At 36.7% G+C, this 20,972-nt stretch overlaps 1 protein-coding gene across 2 annotated transcripts in view; it reads left to right on the top strand.

Moving 5' to 3' along the window:
• Window positions 1-20,972, top strand: part of STYX (serine/threonine/tyrosine interacting protein) — a 54,521-nt gene that overhangs the window by 16,887 nt on the left and 16,662 nt on the right. For both annotated transcript variants that reach the window (XR_006738872.1, XM_045567016.1), the window contains exons 2-9: window positions 4,822-4,854; window positions 6,539-6,592; window positions 10,017-10,114; window positions 11,991-12,051; window positions 12,452-12,488; window positions 12,910-12,949; window positions 13,038-13,088; window positions 14,120-14,192. Coding sequence is in view for 1 of the 2 variants with exons in the window: in XM_045567016.1 (XP_045422972.1) it covers window positions 4,822-4,854; window positions 6,539-6,592; window positions 10,017-10,114; window positions 11,991-12,051; window positions 12,452-12,488; window positions 12,910-12,949; window positions 13,038-13,088; window positions 14,120-14,192 (447 nt within the window). In the remaining variant the exon portion in view is untranslated. The remainder of the gene's footprint in view (window positions 1-4,821; window positions 4,855-6,538; window positions 6,593-10,016; window positions 10,115-11,990; window positions 12,052-12,451; window positions 12,489-12,909; window positions 12,950-13,037; window positions 13,089-14,119; window positions 14,193-20,972) is intronic.

Here is a 20,972-nt window from a genome sequence, read left to right as displayed (position 1 = left end):
GGGTTGGGAACCGTAGGGTGGATGTCTAGGACCCGCGCGTTGACCTCCCTGAGGTCCTGCACCGGCCGATAATTTTTTCCACCCGGTTTTCTCACTGGCAACAACGGAGTGTTCCAAGCTGACTGGCATTTTCGGAGGATTCCAGCATCTAGAAGCCTTCGAATGTGGGGCGTTATGCCCGTCTTGGCCTCCTGGGGCATAGGATATTGCCTGACCCGGGTTGGTTCAGCTCTTGGTTTCAGTTTAATATAGAGAGGCGGCCGATGCTTTGCCCATCCTGCTCCCCCTGTCTCAGCCCAGGCTTCAGAAAACTCATGGAGCCAGTAGCTCATTTCCCCTTCCTGATTGATCTTCATGGGCTGATACAGTCTGTACTCTGCCTGAGCCAAGGTCAGGATTTGAGTAACCCGGGGGCTACTGATAAGATTGCCTTTATTATCAGTTATTATTTTTTTTTTAAAGTAGATACGGGCCTTTAATTTTGTGAGTATGTCCCTTCCTAATAATGGGGTGGGGCATTCTGGAATGACCATAAAAGCATGACTCACTTGCCCCGAGCTCAAATCTAACTTTCGTTGAGTGGTCCATTGGTAGGGCTTAGTTCCAGTCGCCCCCTGTAGCCAGCTAGTCTTATTGGATAGTTTTCCAGTAGTTTTGGTAATCACCGAGTATTCTGCCCCTGTGTCCACCAGGAAGCTAACTGGATTCTCCTTTACTTGCAAAGTTACCCTGGGCTCGGGGAGGGGCACCGAACCCCGTCTTCCCTATTCACTATCTTCTTTTTGCCCCGCTAGTAAGACTCTCTTAGGCGATGCTCTCCTTCCTGGGCCCCCCTTTTTCTTGGGACATTCTTTAGCCCAATGTCCATGCTCCTTGCAGTGGGCGCACTGATCCTTGCCTAGTCTTTCCCTCCGGGGTCGTTCTTTGCCATCTGCCCCTGACTGTCCCCTTCCCATGGCTGCAAGTAGGATCTTAGCCATCTCCTTATTTGCCTTACGTGCCTCACCCGCCTGGAACTTCCTATCTTCCTGTCTCATTCTTTCTAACTTTTCTTCCGGCGTCTCCCCATTGTTATAGACTTTTTCCGCCACTTTCAGCAGGTCTTTTAAAGTTTTCTCACTCAGCCTTTTTATTTTCTGCACTTTACGCCTAATGTCAGGGGCTGCCTGGTTAACAAAAGCCATCATTATTGCCGCCTTGCTCTCTTTTGCAGTAGGATCTATAGGAGTGTACTGTCTGAAAGCCTCCATAATCCTTTCTAGATAAGCCGCTGGACTCTCCTCGGGCCCCTGCCGAATATCCCCTATCTTAGCCAAATTGGTCGGCTTCCGTGCCGCTGCTCGGAGACCGGCCATCAGAGTCTGGCGGTAGACCCGGAGACACTCCCTACCTTTAGCCTCATTGTAGTCCCATGGCGGCCGTTTAAGGGGAAAGGTCTGATCGACGACTCGAGGGTTGACAGTAGGCCTGCCGTCCTCTCCAGGAACTAACTTTCGAGCCTCTCCCTGGATTCGCTCCCTCTCCTCCGTGGTAAAGAGAACCTTAAGTAACTGTTGGCAGTCGTCCCATGTGGGCTGATGAGTGAAAAGGACAGAATCTAAAAGGTTAATTAGATCTCTTGGATTATCAGAGAAATTCGCATTTTGAGATTTCCAATTATAAAGATCACTGGTGGAGAAGGGCCAGTACTGATATGCCTGTTCTCCGTCCATTCCCGGGGGTCCCACAGCCCTCAAGGGAAGCGCTCTCACTGGTTCAAGATCTGGAGTTTGTCCAGTCCGTTGTCTAGTGCCGTACGCTGGCCCCCCTGTCGGAGGCCCCGTCTTCCCCTGGGCCGCGGGAGCCGCAGGAGCCGCCTGGGCCCCCTGGGCCACCCTGGGATCATAAGGTGGGGGTGTATGCCACTCTGGGTCTATTAAATCAGGATATAGATTAGAGTCTGGCAGTACAGGTGATCCTGTGGGCTGAGGATCCTGTTCCCCACTCTTTCCCACCTCCTTGGTAACTAAGGCTTGTGTCTTTTTCCTTGATGTTGGCAGGAGGGCCCTTAGCCCAGGTGGCGGATTCTGGACCAAATCCTGCCAGACTGTAATATAGGGGACTTGGTCTGGATGGCCGTGATGGCCATAGACTATCCCTTTTACCTTTTCAATAAGCTCAGCATCAAATGTTCCTTCCTGTGGCCATCCTACCCCGAAGGTTGGCCACTCTGTCTCACACAAGGTGATAAATTTCTTTTTCTTTACATCCAAGGAAAGGCTGTGTGCCCTTTCCTTAACATCTTTGAAATGATCAGTGAGGATAGACAGAGGTGTTGTCTGAGTCTGACCCATGCTCACAAGGGTATTGGGGAAGGGAGTCCACTCAGGTGTCCGCCTGGCTGCGTCCCTCGCGGGAACTTAGGCGCGTCTTGGCTAAGGTGTACCCGTATAAAGCCCGGGCCCGGTCACTCCTTTTTAGGGGAGTGAATCACCGTTATGCCGTATGACGTCGCCACAGAACCGCAGGTTAGGACCCACTCAGATTCCGTAGCCGTAGCCGTGGAACCTAATGCAGTCACACTTCATTCACTCAGTCAGACAGACTTTACCTCTTAGAAGGGAGGGTTGATCCAGAGCCACGCTAGGACTCCCACTACGACCCAGTAGAAGAATGTAAATGCACACTTCTGTGGAGTACTCCAAGACTGGGGTGTTACAGTGTATAGACCGACACCAAACACCAGGGCTAGTGAACAGAGGAGGAAGAGCTGCACCCAGAATACTGCACCTTCCAAGACCAGGCACGTCATAGAAGCGAAAAAAAACACACAGACGAGACGACAAAGTAACGACAACGGGGAACAAACAAAAGACAGAATGACAGACAGCGGCCCCGGACTCATCCCCACTCGGGGGGGCCTCCCGCAACAGACAACTTAGCCGGCTACCGTTTGGATTCCTCGTCAAACGGATCCACCTGGTTTCGCCTTTCCAAACACCGTTTCCATCAAGTGGCCCTGGACTTATCTCCCCTCTCGGGAGTGCCTCCCACTGACTGCCGAGTGGCCCCGGACTTATCTCCCCTCTCGGGAGTGCCTCCCACTGACTACCGAGTGGCCCCGGACTTACCTCCCCTCTCGGCAGTGCCTCCCACTGACTACCGAGTGGCCCCGGACTTATCCCCCTCTCGGGAGTGCCTTCCACTGACTGGAAACAAAAAGAAGCGAAACCAACCGTGGGGGTGACGGACGTCTCCTGTCACTCCTGACCGGCGACCCACCAGCGCGTCCGCCTAAGTCTTCTGCCGGTCTCTTTCCAGGGCCCAATCACCTACACCGTACGGATTTTCAGTGCTTTAACTCCTCCTCGGATCCGGATTCTGTTCCAGGGGTTTTGGGATCCCGACGAGCCCCCAAAATGTTAGAGCCGGTTCCCCTCGGCCCCGGGAACAGAAAGACAGAGTCACTGAGGCTGTAAAGGCAAAGGAGTTTTATTTTGACTAGCTCGAGCTAGGGTCCAGGTCCCAGAGCACCAACGCAGTGGTCTCTTTACGAACCAGGACCCCGCCCTGGGGTAAAAACAAAGCTTTTATACTTTTTTTTTTTTTTTGCTGGAGTCTGTTGCTAGTTATTTTTGATAAGAGACTCTTTCCCAAGAGATTCCCTCCCAGGAGATTCTCTCCCCAAGGACACTCGCCCTACACAGCCGGCCTCTCTATCAAAAAGCCACCTGCGGTGCATTTTTTTTCTTTTTTTTTAACTGCATTTGAGCATGGTTTTAGCTCTTTATCGTAATTAAGCAATAAGCAAGCAAGCTTTGTGTACAAAAGCAAAATTTGGCTGTTAACTAAGAGCAAAAAACAAGTCACCATCAAACAAACTGAAATATTATTTTAGTCCTACTCTACATTATTTTCCAACTTCTTTTTTTTTTTTTTTTTTTGAGACAGAGTCTCACTCTGTCGCCCAGGCTAGAGTGCCGTGGCGTCAGCCTAGCTCACAGCAACCTCAGACTCCTGGGCTCAACCGATCCTACTGCCTCAGGCTCCCGAGTAGGTGGGACTACAGGCATGCGCCACCATGCCTGGCCAGTTTTTTTCTATATATATTTTTAGCTGTCCATATAATTTCTTTCTATTTTTAGTAGAGACGGGGTCTCGCTCTTGCTCAGGCTGGTCTCGAACTCCTGAGCTCAAATTCACCCACCTCGGCCTCCCAGAGTGCTAGGATTACAGGCGTGAGCCACCGCGCCCGGCCTCTCTTTTGTGATAGGTATGAAGGGAATTGAACTAGACAGAATCTTAAGACCAAGTGAGATATAGGAAAGGCTCTCTGATAAGCATTTGGCTTTTTTAGGTCAGGGATGGCAAATACCTATCAAATACCATTCTTCATATATTGTAGAGATTGCTCATTGATCAGACATTCTTTTCGTCCTGAGTCTTGCTCCACACAGTGTTTTGGGTGTCTACTGCCAGTTGATTACAGTTGGCATGAACAACAAAAAAGTCTATTTGACATTTCTGATTTAAAGGATCAGTTTGGGAGAATCTTCTGGAATATCTGTTTTTAAGATTAATGAGCTATTTCATCCATTGCATGAAGTAACATAATAGTAACTCTCGAAGCCCGGTTATTTAACAAAAACCTTAATCTTTCTTTCCTGTCACTTAAATTTTCAGGTGTTTGTGAAGCCCACCAAATCTATTTTTATATAACATTCTTAAAGTATAACGTAATTTTAAAAATTCACATACTTGTATGTCATGTCTTTAGCCTTTAATTGGAGGATACTTTTATAACGTTATTTACTTTTATCATGCTTTCCTTCTGTTTTTGAGGAATGGACCTACCCTATGAGACGAGAGATGCAGGTATGAAAACCTTTTGTTTGTTCAAGCCAGCCTGTATTATTGTCATTATTAAATAAATATTAGTCAAGTATTTTAATTATTTGAGGTTAATCTTAGATCTTAAAACGATGGGAAATAGATTAGAACGAGGAACATGGTAATATATGTATGTGCCAAATGAGTCACTTTCTTTTTCTTCATCTGAAAAATTGGATACTATATGTATTTCTTTTGAAGGCAGTTTGCTTTCTTTGTCTAGCTTAGATAAGTTTAGGAGAGTTAACTGTATAACAGATCAGACATTTAAATAGTTGTTCATTTTTGTGTCTGATTTCCAATCAACTTCCAGAATTAAGTTGCCCAGAAGACTGAGTTGAATACTTGCAGTTTGGAATGAATTAAAATGGTAGCTAACCCTAATAGCAGTTTGTTTTCTTTTGTATTTCTTTTTTTTTTTTGAGACAGAGTCTCGCTGTGTTGCCTGGGCTAGAGTGAGTGCCGTGGCGTCAGCCTAGCTCACAGCAACCTCAAACTCCTGGGCTTAAGCGATCCTACTGCCTCAGCCTCCAGAGTAGCTGGGACTACAGGCATGTGCCACCATGCCTGGCTAATTTTTTCTATATATATTTTTTAGTTGGCCAGATAATTTCTTTCTATTTTTAGTAGAGACGGGGTCTCGCTCTTGCTGAGACTGGTCTCGAACTCCTGACCTCTAGCGATCCACTGGCCTCAGCCTCCCAGAGTGCTAGGATTACAGGCGTGAGCCGCTGCGCCCGGCCTCTTTTGCCTTTCTTAACCATTTACAGTCAACTGTGCTAGCCCCAGGATTAAGCAATGTCTCATTCTTAGGAATACCTTTACTTCTAAAAATCTGTTATCTTTCTCTCTTAATTCAAATTCACATTTTAAAGATACGTGAGTACCTACCTATAGGCATTATAACTTGGTACTATGAGGAGTGAAAGATGAGTAAAATGTAATTTCTGCTCACAAGAAGCTGGTGGGAGAAATCAGTCCTATACACAAATAATTATGATGTCTTATAGAACTAAACTATAAAGTTATACTATTAGCATCTAGGGTATGATATATCCAGACTGAAAGCTTTCTATATTGATTTTACATGGAATAAATGTGAATTGAGCATTTAGAAGGTACTTAATTTAAATTGTTGAAACTTCATCAACAGGCAAATGTTTGATATTGAACTGTTTACCTTGCAATAAGAGTTTGCTTCTGTTAACTGTAGGTAATAACTCTAATCCTGTTCTGTTTTGTGCTGCTTTTGTTTTGGCTGAAAAGGTCTTGTGTAATTCCAAAGGGATGATTTCTTTTATGCCTATTTTGTTTCTAGATAATAACAGAGAAGAGAAGTAAAATTAGAGAGTTTTTATCAATCTAAAAGGCAATAATTCAATGTACTAATTCTACCCAAACTTCTTACAAAAAGCACGTGGAAGTGCAAATATCTGACTTTTTTAGAACTATATTTAAATTTGGGATGTCTCATTTGATATTATAAAGGCACATCTGTATTTCTCTTCCAAATCATTTGCTCAGTGTGGCTAGGGGATGTTCCCTAGATAACAAACTTTTAAGCAAATTATCATAACAACTATGAAAACACCCCCACAAATTCAATTTTATGGTACATACTTTGTATAGATTTAAATTGCTGATGGTAAATATCTCATTTTTTTCCTAGGAAATTTTACCTGGATTGTTCTTAGGCCCATATTCTTCTGCTATGAAAAGCAAGGTATGAACTTTAGGTTAGGTTTACCAAGAGAGACTTTATTAATCAAGTTTTCTTGGGTAAGTTTTTTATTAATAGTAATAAGAGTTTTATTTAAGGAAACATCCAGAAATACTGTATGTTAATAGTATCTGTCACTCTGTAGTACCTTCCTCTTTCCCAATTTTATTGGACCCGTGGTTCTTAAGTGTTTCAGCACAAATCACAAATAAGGTTTTATGTTTTATTCTTCTCATGAAATGCATGTGTTTGAAAGATTTACCAAACATTTGACCTTTAATAATTTATTTACTCGCTGAAACATTAGACATCTATAATTGCGAATCATAGCTTTGGAACAAAATGAGATACAGTTAAAGTTGCAAAATAAGGAATTTTAACATTTTAATTAACCATCCTTTATCAAGGGTCAAGAGGTTGTGTTTTTTAATTGAAAATGATTCATCTTATTTCTGGTTTTCTAGACTTTAGAGGACTGGGTGCCTCAGGTTGGAAAGCATTGTACTATACAGCTTCAGCATCCCTAATCTGAAATCTGAAATGCTCCACTCAAAAGAAATGCTCTAGAGCATTTCGCATTTTAGATTTATGTATTAGGGATGCTCAACCATTAAGTATAATGCGAATATTCCAAAAGCCAAAACACTTCTGGTCCCAAGCATTTCAGAGAAGGAATATTCAGCCTGTACTGATGTCCTGTGTAGTCAAACTGTAATAGACTTCTTCAGTTAAAATGGGTCATTTTAGTATGTAGAGCAATGTTCTTGCCACTTCTAAAGCATTCAGCTCTATGAATTAAGATAATACTGCTAATTCTCTTTGAGTTACAGTGTCAAATATTGTATCACAAATGTCTTTTTTAATACTTTGCCTATTTAGAAGTTAGTATATTTAAATAATAGTATGCTATCTCTATGTTCTTATGAAGTTTAGGAGATTAGGAGTTTTGAAAAGAGCACTCATCTTGAAACTAGAAGGTTTTTTGACTGTTGAGGCATGACCAAGAGTAACCCTGGTCATTTTGATGACCTACAGCTAAGTTGGAAATACAGGGAGTTGGTAAAATTGTGCTAGGGAAAGGACAGGGCAGGTAATTATAGATACCATCATCCAAAAAGAAACAAAATCATTGAGATAAAGAAACCTAAGTGAATAAACTCCTTTTTAAAGATTCACTTAAACATAACATTTTTTTATTTAAGAGATAAGGTCTTGCCCAGGCTAAAATATAGTGGCACAATCATAGCTCACTGCAACCTTGAACTGCTAGGCTCAAATGATCCTCCAGCCTCAGCCTCCCAAGTAGCTGGGCCTTTAGGTGCACAGTGCTCCTGGCTAGTTTTTATTATTATTATTTTTTATTTTTTTTAGAGGCAGGGTCTTAATATGTTGCCCAGTCTGGTGTCAAATTTGTGGGCTCAAGTAATCTTCCTGTCTGGGACTCCCAAATTGCTGGGATTACAGGCTGAGCCACTGTGCCCAGCTGACTTAAGCATATCTTTTATTACACTCAAATACAGTTTATTCAACAACGACAAATTTTGGCTCTTGGTAACCAGTGAACTATATCTTTTTGTAAAATTTTTCAACTGTTTGTAGACACAAGGTAAGGACATAATTTGCTTTATATAAACAAATCCACTAATCAAATGTAAACCAAGGAATGAATGTTGAATTCATGTTGGAGGTCACCATAAATGTAAATATAGAAGATTGTTTAATGATTAATCCTACCAAATGCATACCTCACTTTCCCTAACTCAGAATGTATTCAAGAAATACAAAGATAATTGAACTGTAAACTATGCTGACATAAGAAAATTTGTTACAAAAATCAACATTTAAAACTTTCGAAGACTGTATTGTCTCAGTCAGCTCAGGCTGGTGTTAACAAAATATCCTAGACTGGGTGTCTGAAAATAACAGACACTTACTTCTCTCAGTTCTGGAGGCTAGGAAGATCAGGGTGTCAGCATAGTCTGGTTCTGACGAGGGCCTCTTCCTGGCTTCCATACCCCTGCGGCCTTGCTGTAACTTCACATGGCAAAGAGAGCAAGTTCTTTTCTCTTTCTTCTTATAAGGTACTAATCCTCATGACCTCATCTAAAATTAGTTACCTCCCGAAGGCCCCACCTCTTAATACCATTACATCTTGTGGATAAGGGCTTCAACATATGACTTGGGGGTGACACAAACATTCAATTCATAACACAAATTATTTTTTACTTCTCTCATGAATTATTAGTACTATTGTTCTGGGCTATTTAATGCAGAAAGTGGGAATTAAATATATAGAATTATAAACTGAAGGTGTCATAGGCAATTCACTGTTACTCTGATTTCTCATGTCAGCATGATTTGTTAATATATTGCACAACTTAACTGTGTGACACATACTTGATACTTAATTTGAACTATGTTACATATATTGCACATACTTACTATGAATCTTGAACAGAAACCTTAACTGTCATGGAATTTAACCTTCTAGCTAGTAAAATAACATGTCATCTATAAACTTGCTGAAACCTATACTCACTTGCACATAAAAATTTATTACTTGGTAATTTCTAGAATTGTCATGTTAAATTGCTTTTAAGTATACAGCCAAAAGCACTGCAGGTTGAGTATCCCTAATACGAAAATCTGAAATCCTCCAAAATCTGAAACTTTCTAAATGCTGACATGATGTCACAGTGAATTTTGTGTTTAAACTTGGTTCCCATCCCCAAGATATCTCATTATGTATATATAAATATTTCAAAATCTGAAATCTAAGACACTTCTGGTTCCATCTAGTCCCAAGCGTTTCCAATAAGTGGTACGCAACCTTGAATAGAATATAATGTCATTGGAGTTGCCATTTTCACACTTCAGAAGAATTTTTAAATGGTGAAGGGTTAATTAGATTCTGTGAATTACATAAATTAACTCTGGCTTGTAATAGAAAATGTATACTAGAGGAGGTGGGGAGTAGTGTAGAGATTTGGGCTCGGGTCTTGCCATTAACTAGGTCAGTGATGTTCGAGTATTTGGTAAGGTAACTGTGTTGTGTTTTAGTGGTCTCCTCTGAGGAATAAAGGTTGCAGTCAATGTATATGACTACCATTTACTAAACACTTGCTGTGTGTCCCAAACACTATGCCAAACACCGTACATAAAGGTCCTATGAAGCTCTAAAATCATAGGTGTAAAGTATTCCTGTTAACCTTTTGAAGACATTTAGTGTATTAATCTTGAATCATTGAAATATCTTGCTGATCACTTCAGGTATGTTATCATAAAATTAGCTTTAATACTCTGGATTTAAGGCTCAAATGTGAGTTTGTGTATTTTTAAACATCTGTGTTACAGTATGATGGTGTTTTATATTTTAAACTATTTCTCTTCCTTATCGCCCCTCCCCTTTTTACTTTTTTTTTTACAGCTACCTATACTACAGAAACATGGAATAACCCATATAATATGCATACGACAAAATATTGAAGCAAACTTTATTAAACCAAACTTTCAACAATTATTTAGGTAAGAATTATCGCTATGATTTATAAAATATGTTAAGGGTAGCAAAGATTTAATGAAGTTTTATTTCAGGTTTTATACCATGAGACTTTCTTTGGTACAAATCCAGTTTGTAAAGATGGGTCATCCAGTACATAATTTTTAAAATAAATTTTGTTTAAAATATTTAAATAATTCATTCTCATAATGTAGAATTCTAAGGGTTCAGAAGAATATACTGAAAAGTAGATTCCCTATTCCTATCCCCTAGATATTCAACTTCTCTCCCTCGAGTCAGATACTGTTACCCCTTTATTGAGTATCCTTCCAGTGTTATGTTATATATATGAGCATGGTCTTATAGGTAACTTCCATTTTTTACACTGGCTTTTTTTGCTTTGTATTTTTTGGATATTGCTTCATGTCAGTACTTAGATAAAGCTGCTTTATTCTTTTTAAGTTGTATTATAATCCATTGTATGACTATACTAAAATTTAGTCACTCTATTGGACATTTACATTGTTTCCAGACTTTTATTAATATGTGTAGCATATAATGATTATCCCTGTACATGTTGTTTAATTCATATATGGGTATATTGATAGGATAAATTTGTAGAAATAGAATTGCTGTATCTAAGAATATGAGCATTTTAAATTTTGGTAGATGTTGCAAATTGCCCTTCAGTGAGTTGTATCAATTTCCATTCCCCTGTGTGAAAGTAACTTTTCCTTTGATATTTCTCCAAGACAGAATTATAAAGTATTTAACATTTTTCCAAGTCTGATGGATTAAAAATGTTGTCTTATGTAGTTTTAATTTGACATTACCCAAATGTTCCTTGAACAGGTTCCTTATCCTGATGGAAGAACCATTTCTCCTTAGACTTAAAAATACTAGCTTCTTACAGATTGATAGTTCTACTAGAAGTTCTTGACATGGAAAATGGCATGCATTAAAATATTTTAGTTTGACTCTGAGTTAACTTTTTTTTTTCTCTGAAGCATTGTTGTGTACAACAGGGCTACTCAAATCACTTTAAGATACAGTTTTTGTCAGAATTCATATGGGTTAAACATTGGATTTGCCTCAGATACTGAGCTTCACCTTCTCTGTTTTAAGCCCTGAATTTTTTGAAGTTGTTAACACCTAAATGATCATTGAAGAACTGTAATTTTTAAAGCAAAATTGACCTTAACTGATTTCATAACTGAGTTAATTACCTACAGTGGTGTTAATAAACAAGTCGTCTTAGGTTAGAAATTGAAGTTTTTCACAAAATAAAATAAGCCTAGCATATTAATAATGCCTTATTTTAAATGTTTTTTTTAAGGTATAAAATTTCAACTTAGGTGTTCTCTTAGCTGTTTTTTTCTTTACTAAAGATTAGTTCTTTGACCCATGAACAGTTCGATCAGTAGTGCCTTCTGTTTTTATTAGCTCCTTCTAATTCAGCCTTTGTGTTTTCTCTGAAATGTCCTCCATATGGTTATGAGAAGGGGTCACAGGACCACTTAGAGAACGATTTCCTGGTCTTAGGGAAATTGGTAGAAATAAAAGAACAGTAACCATTAGGGATCCTTTTTGTCTTTTTTTAGGACCACTCTGATCTAGAGGAAAGTTTTGTTCCTGCTTGTGGTTTGTTTTTTTTTTTCTGTTTTAACTATAGGGATTGTTTCATACTAAAATATCAGAGATGCTAACATGTTGTTTAAGGCTTTCAGTGTTTAAGGTTATATTCCTTCAAGCAGTATAAAATCTATGACCCAGTTCTTGGGAATATAATATTTTGAATGTTGTTTTGCATTCTTTTCATGGTTATGAAGAAATATTCAAAGTTAATTTTTTTATAAATAATTTTATTTAAAGTGTGCTTATCACAAAATATTCTACTTTCAGATATTTAGTCTTGGATATTGCAGATAATCCAGTTGAAAATATAATACGTTTTTTCCCAATGGTAGGTATCAGTATTTTAAAAATATCATTTAAATTTATTTATGATTTAACATCTTAATTGTTGGTTCTAAAACTTACCACTTTTACTTTGTTATGACTGAAAATTGTGTGATTGTTTTTTAAAGAAAATTATTTGTAGAAAATATTTTTATGATCTCCAAAAATTTTAGAAATCACACATTGACTTTATTAGATTTGGATTAAATTTTAGCCCCTGTATAATTTTTTTTACTTGTAATAATTCCATTTGTAGCATTTTGTAAATTCTTGAATTAAGATAATTTTTGTATGTATAAATTAGGAGGAAATTGTTCTTAATGGATTTCATTTTGATTCCTTATGTATTTTATGCTTATGGTAATCCACATGTTTTATTATAACACACTGTCTTTTGCCTTCAGAGTAAAGAATTTATTGATGAGAGCTTACAAACTGGAGGTAAATGATATTTTCTTTACTTAGCTAATGTTTATTTTTAGGAGATTATTTGTTAAGTTTTTGGTTGGTATTTGTCTTAAATCCAGGATGTGGAAGTTGTAATTATATGTTAGACTACACCCAAGTTTGTATTTTCCCAACTACTTGTTTCATTTGGATAAGCTTTCTTAAATATCCCTATAGAACTGTTTTCAAATTCTCTGTGAGCTTTAAATTTCTTTAATCTAAAAGTCTGTTGTATTCTCCACACAGTTAACATAAATAAATTATAAAAGTTTGAAAATTAATAGATATCCAATTGGTATGTGCATAATGTAAAATAACAAAGATTTATTTTACTATGGTATGATAATGTGGTTTTGCTATATTTCAGCTGCTGACTCAGGTGTTTTTCTATCAGAATAACTTTATTGTTTTTCAGGAAAAGTTCTTGTGCATGGAAATGCAGGGATCTCCAGAAGGTATGGAGTTAGAGATAATCTTTCTCTAACATTTAATTAATGAGTTGTGCTTTCTGGGTTTTTCTAAAAATTTTTTCTCCCTCTTTAGTGCTGCGTTTGTTATTGCATACATTATGGAAACGTTTGGAATGAAGTACAGGTAAGAAAGTACTCTAAAACCTGGCCACAATTTAAATTCTCGTTAAAATGAAACTTAATAGAAATGGCTTAGGAGTCTGAAGTTAATATTCCCCTGATTTTTTCATGTAGTCATTCTCTATCCCATGATTATTCTCTTAACCTAATTCATCTACCTGTGTATATCTGCTTAGGCTAATATTTTTGTGGTTTTATGGAGCTAGTGCTAATTTGTTATTTTGAGAAGCCAAGGTAACATAGATGGATTAACCCATTATAGGTGGATTAACCACAAGGGAATTGGTTCTGAGTTTGAAAACACTTGGACATAAGTGTTAGTGTTTGCATTTTTTAAAAGGCTAATTTGTTATGCTCTCCTTTAACAATAGTTGGATGAAAAATTACCTAAGAATTGTTTGTAGCATCTATTCACAGTTCAAGGTAGTCTTTGTTATCAAAAATCATCTTTTGCAAATATACTACATAGATTTTTAAAGGGGAGGATCATGAGATTTTTGCCCCAAAACAAAACAGAAACCTGGTTAGTGTATGGTATTTCCTTCCTCAGTTTGTCTTGTACCAGTTAAAAATCTTGTAGTAATCGTTCACAACTCTTTGTATTTCATTCCCACTTTATGTTTAAATTGTAACAGAAAATTTTGCTTAAAAGTGTCAGTTCTTAAAGGAATATTAGTTGAATATAAATGCTTTATTTAATTGAAAAAAGATTTAACATGCATTGATGGACTTCACGTTTTATATATTCTCTTTATTATTTGGAATCTTGTTAGTAATAATGGTGAAACTAAATAAGAAAAATAAAGTTTAGAGAAGGTGAGCAAGTTCCCCTGTATGTATAGCTTGTGAGCAGAGGGATTGTGATATTTAGTCTGACCATACTTTTTCTACAACTCACTACTGTTAATAAGCTGTATGACTGTGCCTTCCTGTTTTAGGTAAATTTTTAGTTAAGTTCTTACTCTAGGTAAATTCTGGGAAACTTAGTTCATGAAACAATGCCATCACATTAATTTTTTCTCTTCCTGTTTTAAGAGAGGCATTTGCTTATGTTCAAGAAAGAAGATTTTGTATTAATCCTAATATCGGATTTGTCCATCAACTTCAGGTAACTTCACTTTTCTTCCTCTTTAAGACAGTCAGAAAGTAAGTTACTTAAGATCTTTTGTCCATGTAATTTAGGTATAGAATTTACTTAAAATTGCCATAATCTAATTTGATTCTTTATTCAAGTTTACATCTCTACTTAAAAGTATTCTTTTAAAAGCTGCCATTGGCAAGGAAGAAGGGTTTAAAGGCACATTGTTAAACCTTAAGTAAAATAATTGGAAATTTCTAACTTTTCTCCATTTTCCTCATATAGAGGATGAGAGAGAGCATTTAAGTATACTAAATATAGCAGCTTTTTCTGTTTTCTATGTTTATCTTTCCTATATTATTTCAAATTTTGTTGATGCTTGGCAGACATACTGAATAAAACAACAACATAAACCTCTGAATTAATCTGATTAGACCAGGTATTCAGTGTTTTTTAAGAGAGAAAATCACAGGCTGAACAATGTGCTCTAGCTAATTACATCCACTTATGCAGGAATAAAGTTCACATAATCAAGAGCTTGCACAATGGGTTTCAGTTACCAAAATTAAGTATTTTATTTATTTATTTATTTTTATTTTATTTTTTTTTTTTTTGAGTCAGAGTCTCGCTCTGTTGCCCAGGCTAGAGTGAGTGCCATGGTGCCTCCCAAGTAGCTGGGACTACAGGCATGTGCCACCAAGCCCGGCTAATTTTTTCTATGTATTTTTAGTTGGCCAGATCATTTTTTTCTATTTTTAGTAGAGACAACTCTTGCTCAGGCTGATCTTGAACTCCTGACCTCAAGCAATCCACCCCCCTCGGCTTCCCAGAGTGCTAGGATTACAGGTGTGAGCCACTGTGCCCAGCCCTTAATTTACTTTTAATTTTTACTTAATTCAAAAGAGAAACAGTGGTATGTCTATCTTCAGCTTGTTTATGTAAAATGCTTTTTTAAATTTATATTATAGATTATAAAAATAACTAACTTTATAAGTTTCTTTGCCTTTTACCATGTTTTTTAAAACTAATTTTTGTATTTTGTATTTGAAAGAATAAAATATAGTGTAGTTAAAAAAATTAAAATTCAGCATTGCCTAAGGAGAATACAATGTAAAGTAAGTCTCCTTAACAGTATATCTTGAAGATCATTCTATAACAGCTCATATAGCTCTGCATGCTTAATATTTGTAGAATACATATGCATCACGATTTTGTACAACCCATTCCTTATTTAAGGATCTTAAGGTTATTTTTACCCTTCATGATTATAAATATAGTGGAAAAATATCCTGATAGATACATCTTTGTGTACATGTGTGAGTATACCTGTAAAATAATTCATTATAGTGGAATTGCTGGGTTAGAGTACATTTGAAATTTGATAGATGTTTCTAAATTGCTTCTAAAATGATGAAATAGTGTAAATTTACACCATCAGGAAACAAGGAATGACTATTTCCTCCTACCCTAATCAATACCAATAGCCAAAAATCATTCACCAAATTTTTTGATCATTGCTGTCATGATGGTAAAAGTGGCAATTCCTTATGGTTTAATTTGCTTCCTGTTGATTGAATAAGTTTGGACGTCCTTTCCCACATATGGGTTATTTGTATTTATTTTTCTGTGAATTGTTTGTTGGTGTTCTTTGCCTATTTTTCTATCAAGTTGTTGGTCATTTTCTCACTGGTTTGTAAGAGTTCTTTGTATGTTAAGGAAATCTATTGGTAGCCCACTGATTTGAAATACCTTTTTTTTTTTTTTTTGGAGACAGAGTCTCAGTCTGTCACCCTGGCTAGAGTGCAGTAGCATCGTAGCTCATTACAACCTCAAACTCCTGGGCTTAAGCGATCTTCCTGCCTCAGCCTCCCCAGTAGCTGGGACTATAGGCGCATACCACCACGCCCAGTTAGTTTTTCTGTTTTTTGTAGAGATAAGGTCTCACTCTTGCTCAGGCTGGTCTTGAACTCCTGACTTCAAGCAATCCTCCTGCGTTGGCCTCCCAGAGTACTATGAGTACAGTCCTGAGCCACAGCACCTAGCCTGAAATACCACTTTTATTATATACCAAAATTCTGATCTTTGTTTGGGTCTACTTCTGGAGTCTGTATTCTGTTCCATTGATCTGTTTATTGCTGCATCTGGATCAGTTTAAAATACTGTAATTTTATATAAATAATTTACTTTATGGTTCAAGATCCCCTCGTGAATGTTCTAGAATCTTCCTGAAGAGTTCCTATAGTTATTTTCTGATGTGAACTTTAGTGAAAAGAGTCTTATAGGGATTTTTAATAATATTGTCTCTACATTTATAGTTCAGAAGGAATTGACACCTTTAAGTTTTTAGTGTTCTCTGAGATTGTTTCATTTATTCAGGTCAACTTCTATGCCCTTTAGAATTTTGAAGTTTTCTTTGTATGAACATAAGCATCTCTTATGAAATTTATTCCTAGGTATTTTCTTTTATTCCCATTATAAGTAAAATTGTATTTTCTTCCAGTATGTTTTCTACATGGTTATTTGTATATAGGAAATGTATTAATTTCTATTAAATTTTCAGTTGCAAATGTACTAAACTGTTAATTGATTCTAAAAAATTTTTCAGTTGATTATCTTTTCATCTCATTTCAAATCATGATGATTTTGCCACCTTGGGGTCCAATTTAAGTTTTACTTCTTTTTCATTGGATGTTCATTGTATCAGAATAAGGATAAGTAATACCGGTGACAGTGCTCATAATTTTTTTTTTTTTTTTTTGGAGAGACAAGATCTTGCTATGTTGCCCAGGCTGGACTTGAACTCTTGGGCTCAAGCAGTCCTTCTGCCTCAGCCTCTGGAGCAGCTAGGGGCTGTAGCCACACACCACCATGCCCCCTTATTCTTGATTTTAATGCCAATGCTTCTAGTGTTGGAGGGGGGGAGGGTTGTATATTTGTAGCTACTTATTCCTCTGTTAACAGTTTTTATCAGAAGTAGATACTGATTTTTGCCTTTTTTTAAAAAAAAGTGTTTATGGAATGACTAGCTTTACTCCTTTGAGCCATTAATATGCTAAGTTGAATTATGTGATCACATATTAGATTTCCTAATATTGAATCATCCTTTTGGTTGTTGCAGGATTCTATTTGCTAATATTTTTTTCAGGATTTTAGAATCAGTTTAATAAGTGATACTGGTTTGTAATTTTTTTCTGTACCACCCTTCTTTGGTTTTAGTATCTATCACAGCATTTTCATATTTAAAATGGAAGCTTTCCTTTCTTTTGTGCCCTGGAAGAAATTAAATTAGATTGGAGTGTCTGTTTCTTGATGCATGAGTATACAGTACCTGTGAAAACATCTGAACTTAATGTTTTTATTTAATTCAGTTATTATTTCATTCATTCATACATTTTAAAAGTGGACCATTTCTCCGACAGCTTTATTCATTTGGTTGATTGGTTTGATTTTCGGATACTCCACAGGTCACTTTGGATGATTTTATAATCTTCTGTATAATCATTCATAAGAATTCTACATAGATTTAAGGAAAATAATATCTTGTATTTTAGTATCTTCTGGTTCCATGGTTATTTTTCCATTCTTGTTTCTGATTTTGTGTGCTTTCTTCTTTTTTTTTTTAATCTAGCTGGTTCATGCCATTTTTCTGTATTCAAATTTCTGCTTCCTTGGTGCTTTCCTTGGGATTTGTTGTTGTTGCTACTGCTGCTGTTCTTTCGTGAATTTCCTGAGTTGAAAACTTAGTTTCTTTTTCATTCATTGAAGAATTCAAGACTATGAATCATCCTCTTAGCATTGCATTAGTCATGTGCTACAGATTTTGATATGCATTATTTTTATTGTTATAGCTTGATATTCTGTGATTTTGGTTTTCATTTTATTTTTATCTAATGTGTTGAAGAGATTTTTTTAACTGTACATGTAGGTGATGGAGTTTTTAATTACTATTTTTGTTTGTGCTTAGTTTTATTAAATTTTAATCACAATGGTTCTGATACTTCTTGAATTTTTTGAAGTTTCCTTTGTGGTCTAATATATAGTTGTCTTTATGAATTTCATGGGCAATTGAAAAGAAGATGTATTCTCTGTTTTCAGGGTAAGTTCGATATATTTGTCCACTTGATCTGTCTTGGGCTGAGAGAGGTGAATTGAAATCTATTACTATATTGTGTTTGTTTTTTATTTACTCTATTTTTTTTTTGCCAATTTTGTTACTGTATTTATTATTTGATACATAAAACCTCAAGTTAGGTCTTCATTTTAGTAGTACTGTTTTCTGTTTCAATTCTTTTACCTTGCAATAACCTTGTTTAACATTATCATGAACCCTACTTTTTTGGTTGCTTGCATTTGCCTGTTTCCCCATTCCTTTTCTTTCAGCCTTTCTAAATCACTTTGTTTTGGATGCATTTCTTAAATATGGCCTATGGTAAAGTTTTGCTATTTGATCCAATACCACCTTTTCTCTAACAGATGAATTTATCCCACTTTCACTTACTGAAAATGACAGATATGCTTTTGTCCACCATTTGATTTTGTATTATGGTTTCTGTTTCAAATGCTTCCTTTTTTAAACCTTTTGCTATAGTTTGCATTCTTGGTAATGTTTTTGTTTTTTTGATAATTTTTAAGGTTTTAAGTTATTTTTAGTTCTAATGGATGCAGTTATAATTTTATATATGTTTCAATGTTTGTTTTTTAAGTTATCACATGTAAATAGCAGTTGATTCCCTACTATGAAAAAAATGAAAACTTATATACCTCTACTTCTTTTCTCCCTCCCCTCCACTGCTATACCTTTATAAATATGTAAATACTATGCCTCTTGTTATTTAAGTTTTAAATAGTTTTGACCAGTATAGAATCATCTACTTATACCACCTCCTATATTTCTCAAAATTATACCTTTTCTACATTATTATAGTATAAAATATTCTACAACCATATTCTCTAGTTGTTTATTCTTAGTTATACGTTTAATAGGATTCAACCAATTCCCAGCTTCTTTGCTCAACTCTTGGAATGTCTTTGAATGTTATTTTCAAGAATAGTTCATGGAAACAATATTCCCTAAGTCTTTGCATATTGGGAAATAGTTTTCTGTTGCCCTTATGTTTGTTTTTTCTTTTCTTTGAAGTTCAAATATCACTTCCATGTTGCCCTTATGTTTGAATGATAGTTGGCTAGATTAATACTTTTTAATACTTTTTCTCTGATGGCTTTGGACACAGACCTGATGTTAAATACTGTTTTAGAGAAGTCTGGGGACAGACCAATTTTTAAAATGTTCCTTCTTAGATTACTTGACTTGGAGCAGAGGGAGGTTGTTGTATAGATGAGCATAAGATGCTTTATCAAGACATATCTTGTTGATTGCTCTGTATCAGTGTTTCTGAGTCATAGTGTGTCCTTGCCACTTACATTCAAGCCTTCCTTTATTTCAGGAAAATTTTCTTCTCTTATGTATTTGCCATTTTTGTTGTTGTTGTCCTGATTCATATTTTGTCCCCTCCCGCAATATAGTTTATGTTGGTTCCATTTTATCTTCCATATCTGCCATTTTCTCTGTAATTATTTTCAGCTTTGTTCTTTTTTCTTTCTGCTTAATTTTTCTCAAGTTTCTCTTTCATGTCTCATGCTGCATTGTATTATCAAACATTTATTTGGCATTGTTTTAGGCACTGGCAGTAAAGCAGAGAACAAAGCAGACAGAAATCCTTGACCTCATGAAGCTTATTTTAGTCAGAGAATCAAACAACAAATCAAATGTTGTAGGTCAGATATAATTGAGTCCAAGAAAAATAAGGCCATGTAAGGAGGGTGGGACAAGAACTGCATTTTTAAAGGGATGATGAGAAAAGTCCTTACTGAGAAAGTGGTATTTGAGCAAAGACCTGAAGAAATGCACATATTTGGGGGCAAGCATTCTAGGTAGAGGAATAATAAGTGCAAGTGCCTGGAGGTAGTAGTATACATCATGTTTTCAAGGAATTGTGAAAAGGTCAGTGTGTCTCTAGCTAAATAAGCAAATGGGATGTAGAGGATGAGATCTGAGAGGTAAGGAGCCACATCTGTAGGCCTTTATGGGCCATTCTCCATAAAGCCTTTCACTTTTATTGTAAGTAGAGAATGACTTCTTATAAAAAGATCATTCTGACTACTATGTGAGTGTAAACTATTGGGAGAACTGGGGCAAGGGCAAAAGTAAGCAGACTAGTTAGGAGGCTGTTGGAATAATCCAGTGAAGAGAAAATATTGGTTTAAACCAAAGTGGTAGCAGGGGAAGAGGTGAGAAGAGATCAGGTTCTTGGTTTATTTGGAGGTATAGATGATAGGATTTGCTGTTGGGTTGGATGTTGTTTCTGAAAGGGAGGAAATAAGGATGAGTCTAAGCCTTTTAGTCTGAACACTTGGAAGAGGAGTTGCTACTTACTGATATGGAGAAAGCTGACTGAGGGGTAAAATCAAAGAATTCAGTTTTGTTTATGTTAAGGTTAGGAGGGCTGTTAGAGTAGGCAGCTGCATGTAAGTGGAAGACTGGGTGAGATGACTAGGGGAATGTGGATAGAGAAGAATTTTAAAAAATACATATACATGTGTATATATAGATTTTTTTTTTTTTTTTTTTTTTTTGAGACAGAGTCTCACTCTGTCACCCAGGCTAGAGTGCTGTGGTGTCAGCCTAGCTCACAGCAACCGCAGACTCCTGGGGTCAAGCGATCCTCCTGCCTCAGCCTCCCAAGTAGCTGGTACTACAGGCACACACCACCATGCTTGGCTAATTTTTTTCTATTTTTGGTAGAGAAGGGT

The sequence above is a fragment of the Lemur catta genome, chromosome 1 (genome assembly GCF_020740605.2).
Source record: "Lemur catta isolate mLemCat1 chromosome 1, mLemCat1.pri, whole genome shotgun sequence".
NCBI classification, from domain to species: domain Eukaryota; kingdom Metazoa; phylum Chordata; class Mammalia; order Primates; family Lemuridae; genus Lemur; species Lemur catta.
This window is presented reverse-complemented; position numbering and strand designations above follow the sequence as displayed.